This window comes from Solea solea, chromosome 6, assembly GCF_958295425.1.
Source record: "Solea solea chromosome 6, fSolSol10.1, whole genome shotgun sequence".
NCBI lineage: Eukaryota > Metazoa > Chordata > Actinopteri > Pleuronectiformes > Soleidae > Solea > Solea solea.
The window spans coordinates 27461942-27475081 of NC_081139.1; the positions used below are offsets into that span (position 1 = coordinate 27461942).

At 41.5% G+C, this 13140-nt stretch overlaps 2 protein-coding genes across 2 annotated transcripts; both read left to right on the top strand.

Moving 5' to 3' along the window:
* The first annotated feature begins 886 nt into the window (after positions 1-886).
* LOC131460601 (zinc finger BED domain-containing protein 4-like) lies at positions 887-3034 on the top strand. Its single transcript, XM_058631211.1, has 3 exons — positions 887-2688; positions 2758-2894; positions 2962-3034. Exons 1-3 carry the CDS (start codon positions 2563-2565, stop codon positions 3032-3034), a joined length of 336 nt encoding a protein of 111 aa, XP_058487194.1. The 5' UTR covers positions 887-2562.
* Positions 3035-3056: 22 nt separating this feature from the next.
* Positions 3057-4424, top strand: LOC131460807 (E3 SUMO-protein ligase ZBED1-like). Its single transcript, XM_058631604.1, has 2 exons — positions 3057-3826; positions 3904-4424. The coding sequence occupies exons 1-2, from the start codon at positions 3064-3066 to the stop codon at positions 4230-4232; spliced, it is 1092 nt and encodes a 363-aa protein (XP_058487587.1). The 5' UTR covers positions 3057-3063; the 3' UTR covers positions 4233-4424.
* Positions 4425-13140: the final 8716 nt, after the last annotated feature.

The window sequence follows — 13140 nt, forward strand, 5'->3', positions numbered from 1 at the left end:
AGTTGCCAGTAAGTGATCAATTGGACTTTAACCATGAAGCACTTTGTTTTTTTAACTCAGAGCTGCAGACACATCCACACGTCCACTATTTCATGTCAAACCCACAACTTTGCCGAGGGTTGATGATCAAAATCGCACAGACTACATTTCATTTCACGGCTAACACCTCTGGTGAAGAACCTGTGGTGCAGCCCTACCAAATCCCTTTCAATGTTTTTTTTTCCCAAATTCCATTTTAATTTCTTTCATTTTTCACGTTGAGGGCCGGAGCTGTAACTGTCTTTGTGTGCTTGTTTTTTCATTTCGCATTAGTGATAGCCGGCTACAGGCTAAGCTACACGCTACACTCGTGTTTCATTTGCATGTGTGTTTATCATCTCGGTAACCACAACGTTATCCAAGCTACAGGCGTCCTGCAGCAGTCTTTCACTGTCACAGTGTCTTCTGACTCTGGGTCAGACTCCGGATCAAATGTGTAAGAGATTACGACATTACTCAATGTTTTGATCATTGCTAGCGGTGCATCTGCCTTTCCAGAGGGGGAGCTGCGGATCTGAGAGCTGACATGCCAATTACATCACTTCCAGGTAACTGGCCAATCACAAGACGAAGAAGTGGCTTTGTATGGGGATGGGAGAAACCCACCCAAATTAGTTTTAGTTAAACAGGCGTGGAAGGAAAACGCAACGATTGTATCTACGGCTGGCATCCCCAGGACATCGCACCAGTGCCGCAAGCGCTACAATGATGTCAGAAGACGGGGGAAGTCCAAGCCAGCAGAGGACATCGCTGCTCCACCCTCACCGCTGAAAGCATTGAGGGATTTGGGGGGCTTAGAAATCAGCACCCAACCTAATAAACTAGGTTTTTCCTGGTCGGTGGCGGAATTGTTTTTTGAAACAGCAAAATAGCACCAGGGAACGTTTGCGCCGGAACACGTCTCCTCTTTTCGCTGAACCGCCCCCCGGAGCGCAAGTTCATTCCCTATTTTAGGGACCTGGGCTTGTGGAGGGAAAATTCCAATGTGCGTGGAGTGCAAAATAGGAATTGTACAAGCGCCAGTGTACAAAGTCAATTGAGTGCAAGATAGAGCCCTTAGTGTTTTACGGCTGTACCTTTAATGTTTTACGGCTGTCCCTGTCCAGATTTTTACTGACTGATCCTTTCAGCTCAATAAACCAAAACGAGTATGGCGGGAACAACTCGGGTGTCTTTATGAAGATTTATTCCACACACACAGTTAGTAGTAAGATAATAGTTAGGTTGTAAACCGACAAATTGTACGGGTTCTGATGATTAGTAGTGATGGGACAAATGAACTGAGGCATTGAGGCTTGTCTCGAGTAAAAGTGGGCGTGTCAAATGAAGCCGCGCTTCGAGGCCTGTATCGATTCCGGAAAATGACGTAACCGATGACAAACGAGGCCTCGGTTTGGACAGATCACGTCATTGGTTCGTTCACCGTATCACTTCCCAATAAAACGCTTCAAACCTCGAGGCACGCTGTGGGTGTTGTAGGCGTTTATGGTGAGAAGAGTTGGAGAGAGTAAGTGAGAGTTAGAGAGAGTTGGAGACAGTTGGAGAGAGTTAGCGAGAGTTAGAGAGAGTTAGTGAGAGTTAGAGAGAGTTAGTGAGAGTTGGAGAGAGTTGGAGAGAGTTGGAGAGAGTTTGTCAGAATAAGAGTAGCAGTAGCAGGAGAGTAGGAGAAGTAGAAGGAGTAGTGTAGATCATTTCCCCCACTGTAGGGCTTTGACGTGAGATATATATTTTTCTTTCCTTTTACACTGGTTTGTGTTTGTTTGTGTGTATGTCAGTTATTATGTTTGTAAATGTCACTCCTGAGTATATATGTGCACCTTCTGTCACTTTCTTCAGTCACATACACTCTACTTTGACTCATGTATGTAAAGACGTCACTGGGAAGCCACAGTTTGACAGCAGTGTTGTGTTACTCATTCTTAAAGATAACATGTTTAAGTGAAATATGTACAACTGTTTTGTGTATCATTAATAAAATGAGTTGAAAAAATAAACACTGGTGTTGGGGAATGATTTATTCATGTGATGGTGCATGTATATGTTAAGCGTGATTTTACTACAAAGCACTGTAGGAGCATTAACATTCCTGCCAGTTCCATTTTTGTTTGTTTTGCCACAAATTCCTTTTCACAAAGATGGAGCCAGCAAGAAAGAGGAAGTCCTCACCTGTATGGGAGTATTTTGAGTTGACTGATCATAATAAGGTTTGTATGTGTAATGATATACATAAAATAGTGAATATTGTATACTCGCTATACACTGAACTATCAGTCCTAATATGTATGACTTCCTTAAAGGTGAGGTGCTTGCTGTGTGATAAACAGCTAACATACAGCAACAACACTTCCTCCATGCTTCGCCATTACAGAGCACTGCATGAGCATGCCCAGCCTGCCAACAGGCCGGATACAAGCCAAAGTACCATCAGATATTTTTTTGCATGTTGTCAAAATCTCGTGTTCAGCTCCTACAACACACCAGCATCACTGTTAATTGATAACTGTTACAGGTTCCAGAAAAGCAATGGTGGATGAGGCTGTGGTCAACATGATCATCAAGGACTCCCAGCCGTTCTCCGTTGTGGAGGATGTGGGCTTCAGGGAGCTCATGCACCTAATGGATCCCAACTATATTCTCCCCAGTAGAAAGGTGTGTGAACAGAGCCAATGTGGTCATTTTTATGTTGGTCATCATAACAGCTCTTCTTTTCACCCTCAGGCTCTGAAAGCAATGGTGGATATAAAATATCAGGAGGCCAAGGAGAAGGCCAGAGAGCAGGTCCAGAAGGCTGTGGCTGTCAGTCTCACGTCTGACATGTGGACGTCCATCAATATGGACGCCTACCTGGCAGTGACGTGCCATTTCATTGACGATGAAGACCAGCTCTGCACTACTCTGCTTGGGGTGCAACATTTTCCAAAGGCCCATACAGCAGAATACCTTGCAGCGGGGCATGTACAGCTCATGGAGGAGTGGGGCATCAGAGATAAGGTGAAGTGTCTTGTCACTGATGGCGCATCAAACATGAACGCTTGTGTGAGACAGCTAAATGTGAGGCATGCAATATGCATTGCTCACACAATAAACCTTATTGTTCGCAAGTCCTTCGATGATGTGGAAGGACTAAATGAATTAAGGCAGAAATGTAGGAGGTTGGTGACCCTCTTCCGCACAAGCACTACTGCGAAAGAGCGACTGGTCCAAGTGCAGGAGCAGATGGGAAGGCAGCCCTACAAAATGATAATAGAGGTAGACACGCGTTGGAACAGCACATTCCTTATGTTGCAGCGGCTGTATGAGCTAAGAGAGCCAGTGGGGGCAGCCCTGGCCTCACTGAAAACAGACATTACCCCCCTTACAGCAGCTGAGTATGACTCTGTGAACAACACTCTGAGTGTACTCGCCCCATTCCACCAAGCAACAGTTGAGGTTTCTGCTGAGAAGAGGGTATCCTCCTCAAAAGTGATACCTCTCATGAAGATGTTGCATCATGCAATAACAAACAAGATGCACACAATGAATGCATCCACCATTGCGAGGCAGCTGGGGGACAACCTTGTTCGACGTCTGAGGGACCACATGAGTTCTTTGGAGTCAGCAGGTGGCCTGACAATGCCAACTTTATTGGATCCAAGATTTAAAAAATTAGGATTCGAAAATGCAACCAGGAGACAAGAAGCAGTGAACCGGCTGAAAAATGAGTGTGCAAATGTAATAAGGCATGAAGCCTCATCTGCCCCCCCAGACCAGCTGCAAAACACTCGCGTGGCTCAATCTGGTGGCAATAGTAAGTAACCCCATCTGTATCCTTGATTATGACAGTGGTATTGTGCATGACACCCCACCCCCCTTTTTTGTTATTAGGTGAACTTTGGCGGCTGTTGGATGACGCCATAAACAGCAGCGGGAGCAGCTCAAGTGTGGTGGCAGATGCCGTGATTGAAGTGGATCGTTACTTGGCAGAGATGAATATTTCAAGGGATGAGGATCCACTCGTATATTGGCATGGACATAAAGCCATGTATCCACACCTTCACAAACTGGCAGTAACCTGGTTATGTTCGCCAGCGTCTTCAGTGCCATGTGAGAGGGTTTTTTCGAAGGCTGGAGAAGTGTTGTCTAAAAAAAGGAACCGCCTGAATCCAAAAACATTGGAAAAACTAGTGTTTTTGAATAAAAATACAAACTCTTGAAATGTTGTCATTGGTATTTTAATTAAGAACAGAGCTCCATGTCTGTGTTGTTGTCCACATACTTACACATGATCATACTATAGAAATATCCATTGTTTATTGTTTCTGCACACATAAGTAAATCATACATTTCAGCTCAAGTCGTGGTACAATGGCATTGACTGTAATTTAATTTGTCCAGCAGATGGCAGTATTCACTGTTTCATTGAGGCCTGGATGAGTGAACCTTTTGGTGAAGCAATGGGCTGGAAAGCCTCAGTGATTCACGGTGCTTCATTTGCCCATCACTAAATAGACAAAGACACATGAAGGTTAACATATAAAAAAGTGCTTTGATAGCAAAGCGTTGATGGCAAACTGCACTTTGATGATGACAGTGCTTTGATAACAGCTGTGCTTTGGATTACGAACAGCGCGCGCTCCAAACACACAGACGGGAGGTTATCTTAATCATAATATCTGTCACATATAACAGACAGGCCACCTTCCACTTCGATGTTGCTCAACGCTTTCTTAAGTATACGGACTGCTACTTCAGCTGCTCCATTTCAGTGGGGAGAGTCTGCTGGGTGAAACACCCATGTCCAGTCGGTCCCAGCGGCGGCTGCTTTCGTCTGGACCTGATCCTTGTCGATGCTGCTTTGGAACTCGTAAAGTTCCCTTAACACTGGCCTGGCGCCCACAAAGTTGATCCCGTGATCCAACCTAAGCTTTCTTGGGTGGCCCCTGAGAGCCGTGAAACGCTGGTACGCCTTTAAGAATCCATCCGTCGACAGATCTTCCACAATGTCAGCATGCAGTGCTCTCGAGGCCATACAACTGAATACCACGCCCAGACTTTCATCTTTATTCCCTGTCTTACAGTGTCTCTGATGATGTCGCGGGATGACGTAGGGGGATCTTGGAATGATGTTTCGAGTTCTCTCACTGTCAGTACTGCCTCCCACTTTGCTGGAATAGGGACTCTCCCTATACGAGCCAACCACCTCTTTACAGCCCTTCGGGCATAACTGACTACTCCACAGAGCTCAGCTTGAGAGTTGTACCTTCTCGGACCCACTTGGTCTTTGAGTGCGGCTCCCCACAGTGTCTCTTTTTGCTCGATTTCAGCAGAGGTCGATTTTGCTGTTGCTGTTGCTGTTACATTTGTGGTCTTCTGTATTACTTCCCAGGTTGCTTGAAATAACTTCTTTACAAGTGGAATCACCATTGAACCTGACACTCTCTTCTCCTGGGACAGTTCCACAGTTGCTGCATAGAATGGGGAGACACGCTGCGATTGTTTCATATTCCTCAGAAGAGAGAGGATGAACATCTGTCTTAAGCGATGCCAGAGCTGCCCCGACTGTCTGCCGCTCATTATACAAGCGCTGCAACATCGAAAAGGTGCTGATCCGGCGCATGTCCACCTCCTGAATGAGCTACATCACTGCACAGTTCATTTGCTGTTGCACATGTTTCAGTTTTTCTTTTCTGGTAGTGCTTGACCTAAAATAAGTCATCACTTTTTGTGCCTTTGTGCGCAGATCTTCTAGGCCAGGCATTTGATCCAGGGATTTTTTTACAACCAAATTTAATGCATGTGCAATGCAAACAACATGTCACATGGCTAGTTTTTTTTCGCAGTGGAGACCATGTTTGCAGCAGCATCAGTCACCAGGCATTGAACCTTCCCCTCAAGTCCCCACTCCACCATCAGAGAACTCTGAGCAGCTGCAATGTTTTCAGCACTGTGGTCTTGGGGGAAAGGCAGCACTCCTAAATGTAAAGTGGCCATCTTCATATTATCCAGCACACAATGACAAGTTACTGCCAGATATGCATCCACATATCAGAGGTCAGGCTCACTGCCTCCACGCTCTGCAGTTGAGCCTTGGCTTTGGCCTACTCCTCCTCATATTTCTCCTCCAAGATCTTCTTCAGAGTCTGTCTGGAAGGCAGAGTGTATGTGGGGTCAAGCTTTCCTACAAACTCTTTGAAGCCTGGATCGTCCACAGTGGTAAAAGGCTGAGAGTCCTTCACCAGCATATTCACCAGAGCCTCATCCAGCTCCTGCTTTCGGTCCACTAAGACAGAATCAAACAAATAAAACTGTTATCTGACATCATGTTACTGTAACATTTTTAGTGGTGTGTAGAGTTGTGTGGATAAACATATATATTAAACATAACCTACAATGAACAGTGTTCTCCTGCTTGTTTTCATGCTTGGCTCTGTAGTGCCTAAGCATCGAGGACATATTGTTATTATACGCCAATTGCATGGAACAATGCAAGCACTGGACCTGTATGAACAGTAATGATCAAAAAAAAAAAAAAAAAACTGTCAGGTCATAGAAATCACTTAAATCACCACACGTGCAACTGTACCTAACTTACAAACTGCTAGCTTACTACTCTTTAAGTTGTTTGTTTAGTAATAAAGTAACCACCTTATTAGGACTGATCAGCTCAAAGTGTTCCCACCCTCCATGTTGATCCACATTGATCAACCAAAAGCAGTGATGATGATGTTAATAGCAACAACGCGCACAACAACTCCGACAACAAACCCACATGTTGTGGGGTGTGTTGGGTGCCTTTAAGGTGTGTTTTGGCGCGCACAAGCCTCCTGAAGCAAGTCTCGCGTCAACGACTCATCTCGCGATATGAAGCTATTGTGCGATTTATTCGGGGATCACTGAACAGTAATTGTTTGAGGTTAAACTATCAAGCAGAACATGTAACGAAATACAACAAGCATAAACTGAATGGCACTTATGTACTTATGTTTAAAATGACAGACACAACACACACTGGTAACATTAAGCCTTAAGAGTTCCTCGGCCATTTTTCAGCCATTCTGTTTTTAATTGTTAAGCCATTTTGGCTGTGTTGAATGAATATAGCTCAAATTTTCCAGAGGATATTAATTTTTCTTTAACTTTAGAACTTTTTCTTTAACTTTTAACTGTCATCTCCGTTTCTTTAATAAGCTTAAAATGGCTTGGCTATTGAAGAAATTCCTAATGTGTTCCTAGTGGCAGTAAACACCACCTTCCCAGAAACAGCTGTAAAAACATTATATAGTAATATTTTTTCCACTTTAAACGAGTCAGTCTTTTAAAGCTACTTCTGCCTGAAATATACATCTCAAATATTAATAATATTTTTGAGAATTTAACCCTTTAAAGGCCAGTTTGTTTTCACAACTCACAACTTTTCTATCTAAAAAAACCAAAGAAACGTCGATAATTTCCGTAAAATACAATTAAAGGAGTATTTGGTTATTATCATTATCAGGCCCTAAGATGGGTCAATAATTGGCAGTTGCAGTGCCAGATTTAAAACAAACTTAGCTAATTTGTTCCTAGGGCCAAAAAACGCCCCATTGAAAACCATTGAAAATACTATTTTTGATCCCACATTTATCTTAACATAAAATAATGCTTTTCTTTATGTTAAGATTTCATGTTGGACCACTAGCATTACATTTAATTTTTTATATTTGTCCACCAGGTGGCGCTACTGTTTCCTATTCAAAACATGCAGAACATTTTCACTGTTTTCTGCACACATTCCTTGCTACTGATGATAAGTGTGTTCCACTATTGATGTTGGATAATGGTGAATGTATTAAGAAATGTGTGAGTATGTCTTTTATGTTCAACTTCATAAGAGGTTTTTCTTAGAAGACCATACTCTGCGTTATAAACCTATTCAATAATAAAAACAACAAGTAGCCTCTCAGCACTTCAAAGATACCTCAGCAGCTCTTGCTTAGGTAGTTCTAGTATGCAGGTGCACTGCAGCCATGGTTATAAGCATGAGCAGTATTGTAGGAGAAGTCATTTTGGAGATGGAAAGACTTTACATCTCCAAAGTAGATGTAAACTTTGGAAATGTTTATTTGGAGAAAGTCATCTCCTTTGGAAATGACTTTTGGAAATGATCATGAATGAATGAAGCCTCAGAAGTAGAAACAGACAAGCTGTAGTCCAACTCCAATTCATCTGAAGATGAGTGTGAAGTGGAGGAGGATGATGCTTTTATGAAGATACACACACTGGTCTCTTACATCCCCTGTGGAGCCAAGAATGTGCTACTCCAAGCATTGAAAGGAAGAGAAAGACCATCGAATATTACAACAGATGCAAAGGTGTCGATAACCTTGATCAGGTAGGTGCCATTACGCATCAGTTACACACACATTTATTTATTTTTACTCTAATGTTCTTATTTATATGTAGGTTTTTTTGTTGCAAATTTGGATTTTTGGTATAAAAATAAATAATATGTGTATCATGAGAAAGAATACTTGGATACATTTTTTTATATTGTTGTTTTGTGTTATTGGGTTTTTATTTTAGGTTGTCGGCACCAACCCCTGCAGAAGCAGAATAAATTAGTGGCCACTGGCCCTTTTCACAACCTGGTGGACATTTCACTGTACAACACCTTTATCCTGTTGTGGGAGAGATGCTGGTGACCCCCCACACATCGAGAGGAGAGGGCACCTTCCCTGCTCATCAGCTGCTGCGGGAATGGTTGCATATCTGCAGGGTGCTGCTGCTGCTGCTGCTGCAGGCCCTTTTCTCATGAGTAAATGTGAGGACAGGAAGCAGTGCCATTTGTGCACTGAAAGAAAGACCAGAGTTGGCAGCACTTGCTGCAAATGTGGGGAGTTTACACGAAAGACCACAGCCTGTCCATTTGAAGTCTCTGCTCCCCCTGAGCTGGACTCTCACACAGACACATGCTGCTCACTCACTCAGTCAGTCAGTCAGTCAGTCAGTCACTCACTCACTTACTTACCATCAGCCTTCTGTATCTTTTGCCCTCTTCCCAACCTCAACAACAGACCTAACTGCCCCATGTTTCATATTCAATGTTCATATTTCAGTGTTCATCATTCATCATGTTCGTCTTTGCAAAATAAATGGGTTTTTTTTCTGGTTCAAACTATTCTTTTATTTGTTGTTTATCTTGGAGCAAAACAGGGTAATAATTATTTAGTAGGAAAGAAAAATATTTTCCTTGTAGTAGCAGGTCTAGTGAAAATCATTGTATATCATAATAAGCTAAGATCATTAAATTAGAAAAACTAAAAATGCATAAAAATCAATGTTTCTTCTAATCTTTGACCCAACTCAGGGTGTAATGATAATAATAATAATAATAACCAAATATTCGTTGAAATGTATTTTATGGAAATGATTGTTTTTTGGGTTTGTGTAAACATAATGGCCTTTATCAACATATAAAATGACAGCAGTTTTTGAGAAGTTGATATTTTCTGCTGCAAGGATCAAATTAACAGTGGAGTTGTGAAAACAAACTGGCCTTTAAAGGGTTAAAACCTCAAAAATATTATTAATATTTGATATGTATATTTCAAGCTGAAGTAGCTTTTAAAGATTGACTCATTTAAAATGGAAAAAAATATTAATATGTGATATGTGGCATTTTCTGCCGTTTGGAACAAATAAGAGAGTTTTTCGCAAAATCTGACACTGCAAAAAAAATAACAATGCATCAAAATCAATGTTTCTGCTAATCTTTGACCCATCCCAAGGCCTAATAATAATTATAATCAAATTCCCCTTGAAATGTATTTTATGGAAATTATTGTAGATTTTTTGTTTTTTTCAATAAAAAAACAGTGGAGTTGTGAAAACAAAATAGCGTTTAAAGAGTTAATATTTCAAAAATATTATTAATATTTGATACGTATAATTCAGGCTGAAGTAGCTTTAAAAGACTGACTCATTTAAAGTGGAAAAAAATATTAACATATAATATTTTTACAGCAGTTTATGGCAAGGTGGCGTTTTCTGCCACTAGGAACAAATTAGGAAGTTTTTTAAAGGGACTCTTAAGGGTTAATTATCTTAATGCAGAAAAAGTCATGATCACATGATTCACAGTGCCACTCGTTTTTAATGTCACGCTCACTCGATCCGTCTTCATACAATGATTTCACTCTATCATACTAGTTCACAAATCACTGATTCATCCACAGACGAGGCTGATTTTGTTTTCTCCTTCACATCACTGTGTCATGAACACAGTGTGAGATGTTTAGGTCTCAGTTTACATTGACATTGTTCATTATTATAGATTTTAGTTTTGTAAATCTTGTATTTATTCAGTAAATAATCCAGTTCCTGCAGATACACATTATTGAAAGTGTTAATTGATTCAACGTCGTCTGATGTCACTTGGCCAGTCTAGCTTTTCACCCGAGCCTCGTGGATCAACATCTGGACGTGGAAGGAGGTGCCGTTCACCCAGATCTTAAACCTGCAGGAACGCATCTGTCATCTGCCCATGTTTTCACGCTCGATCTGTGAGACTGAACAATGTGAGACGGTTCCACGCAGACAGTGCAGTGAAGTCCAGAGACATCAAGGACAACACCAGAAACCAATCAGATTACAGGACAGGTCGGCGTGTCTGTCAATGATTTACTTAGACTTCTACAACTATGAACTTTTTTTCAAAAAAGACACACACCAAAAACTGTGTAGGTTGTTCATCATCCAGTAGATGGCAGTATTGCCTCACACATAAAATATCAATGCATTACTGGACTGGTTCAGTTTCCGAGAAACGTTTACATGTTCTGCGCTGAATTGTTCGAGCGGAATTCTGGTACTTTTCAACTTGTTCATAAATGTGTGTATGTACGTGAAGAGTATACTTCCAGAAGTTCCAGAATTGGTCCATGAGATCACAATAGCTATCAATGGCTGTAATCTAGGGCTGAGTTATATCCATCCTAAGTGCTTGTTTTCCCCAATAAAGGAATCAAAGTGTTATTGTAAGAGTCTGGCAACATTATGTGTCACTCAAAGTCCTGCGTAGTCTCACGAGGCCTGATAGTTATTTCAGGACAAAGAAGTTGGAAACATGAGTGAGAGTTGGAGAGAGGAGTACAGAAAGTAAATGTGTCCATTAAATAAAAAGGAGCAAAGGTTCATGTTTGTGCGTTTCCCAACTGTGACGACAATATGTCACACACACATAGCTTTCACAGACTTCCATCGTTGCACAGGGAACCTGCAGCGAGTTACGACTCACGTGTAAACAGCAAAGATATTACAGAAAAGCAACATATGGTTCTGACTTTTTATCTCAACATTTTGATTTACTCGGCTTAATTTACTCAAATGGAAAATCACCAGAACATGTAAATGCAACGAGGCTACACTTTAAAATGACGGACACAACACACACTCGTGACATTAATTGGTTTTACGGCTGTACCTTTAAGGTTTTACGGCAGTGTCTTTAAGGTTTTTACAGCTGTACCTTTAAGGTTTTACAGCTGTACATTTAAGGTTTTACGGCTGTACCTTTAAGGTTTTACGGCTGTATCTTTAAGGTTTTACAGCTGTACCTTTAAGGTTTTACGGCTGTACCTTTAAGGTTTTACGGCTGTACCTTTAAAGTTTTACAGCTGTACCTTTAAGGTTTTATGGCTGTACCTTTAAGGTTTTACGGCTGTACCTTTAAGGTTTTAAGGCTGTACTTTTAAGGTTTTACGGCTGTACCTTTAAGGTTTTAAGGCTGTACCTTTAAGGTTTTACGGCTGTACCTTGAGGTTTTGTTCGTTGTCCATTGGGGTTTCAGTTTCCCCGAGCTAGCTCCTGTTTTCAAGTGGACTTGATCAAAACCTCACATTAAATACGATAATTTAAAGACAGAACATGTAAATGCAAAGTGCTACACTTTAAAATGACAGACACAACATTAATTATTTTATATTTTATAATTTATTACAAATTAGGAAGTTTTTTAAAGGGACTCTTAAGGGTTAATTATCTTAATGCAGCAAAAGTCATGATCACATGATTCACAGTGCCACTCATTTTTAACATCACGTTCACCTGATCCATCTTCATACAGTGATTTCACTCTGTCATTCTAGTTCAAAAATCACTGATTCATCCACAGATGAGGCTGATTTTGTTTCCTCCTTCACATCACTGTGTCATAAACACGGTGTGAAATGTTTAGATCTCAGTCTATGTATGGCGGAGTGAAAGCGTCATGTTGCCTGATGACAGAGACGAGGTTAGTCTTGACATCTAAAAAATGACTCTTCAGCACCGGATTATAATCTGTGAACATGCGATTGATATAAGCTTCCATCACGTCAGAACTTTCACAGGGATCATCTAAACTTTCACTTTTAACTTCACACTGAACCTGTTTGTTGTCAATATTTATGATAAGGCATGCCGATTGCTTGCAAACCACAGAAGTCAAGCCAACATAACACCAATCAGTCAAAGAAGTTGCTTTAGTCATACGCGTTTTGTAAGGTTTGTATTTGTCCAGTAAACGATCCAGGTCCTGCAAATGCCGATCAATGAGAGCACTGATTGATTTAACATCCTCTGCCTTTGCTTTTTTCGGCTTTTTACTCAGTCGAGCCTCGTGGATCAACATCTGGACTTGGAAGTAGGCGCCGTTCACCCAGATTTTGAAGCCACGTGAACTCATCTGTCCATCATACAGCAGGGAGTTCTTGAGGGTGGCAAGGTGGCCGCTCAGCGTCCTTTCTAATATCCGTAGTTCCTCTGCCAAGCGCTGCTCGTTGTTCATGTATGTGCGATGACGGTCCACGCAATCTGTCATTGTGTCACGGACAGATGAAGCTTTCTCTTCACCAAACACACGTTGGAGCATGCTGTATGAGTTCTCGTTTGTTTGCGTGGTCGTGCTCTTCATGGCGATCTCCAAGATCATGGAAATCATTAAAGCTCCAAGTCCAACAGCGTTTGGAATTGGACTGAACGTCCCAAAGTTAGATACAAATTTCTCAATGTAGTCTGGGACTTTGTCGGCCAGCTCACTGGAGTAGGCCTGAAGCTCAGTGTTGGAGTTAATGCCAGAAAATCTCAGCAAGGACTCATCGACGC

Excerpts from the sequence above, each read along its gene's own strand:
- LOC131460601 (XM_058631211.1), top strand. The coding sequence starts at position 2,563 with ATGGTGGATGAGGCTGTGGTCAACATGATCATCAAGGACTCCCAGCCG. Across the intron at positions 2,689-2,757 it reads ATATTCTCCCCAGTAGAAAG|GCTCTGAAAGCAATGGTGGA; the intron begins GTGTGTGAACAG and ends TTTCACCCTCAG. Across the intron at positions 2,895-2,961 it reads GACGCCTACCTGGCAGTGAC|GCCCATACAGCAGAATACCT; the intron begins GTGCCATTTCAT and ends CATTTTCCAAAG.
- LOC131460807 (XM_058631604.1), top strand. The coding sequence starts at position 3,064 with ATGAACGCTTGTGTGAGACAGCTAAATGTGAGGCATGCAATATGCATT. Across the intron at positions 3,827-3,903 it reads GGCTCAATCTGGTGGCAATA|GTGAACTTTGGCGGCTGTTG; the intron begins GTAAGTAACCCC and ends TTTTGTTATTAG.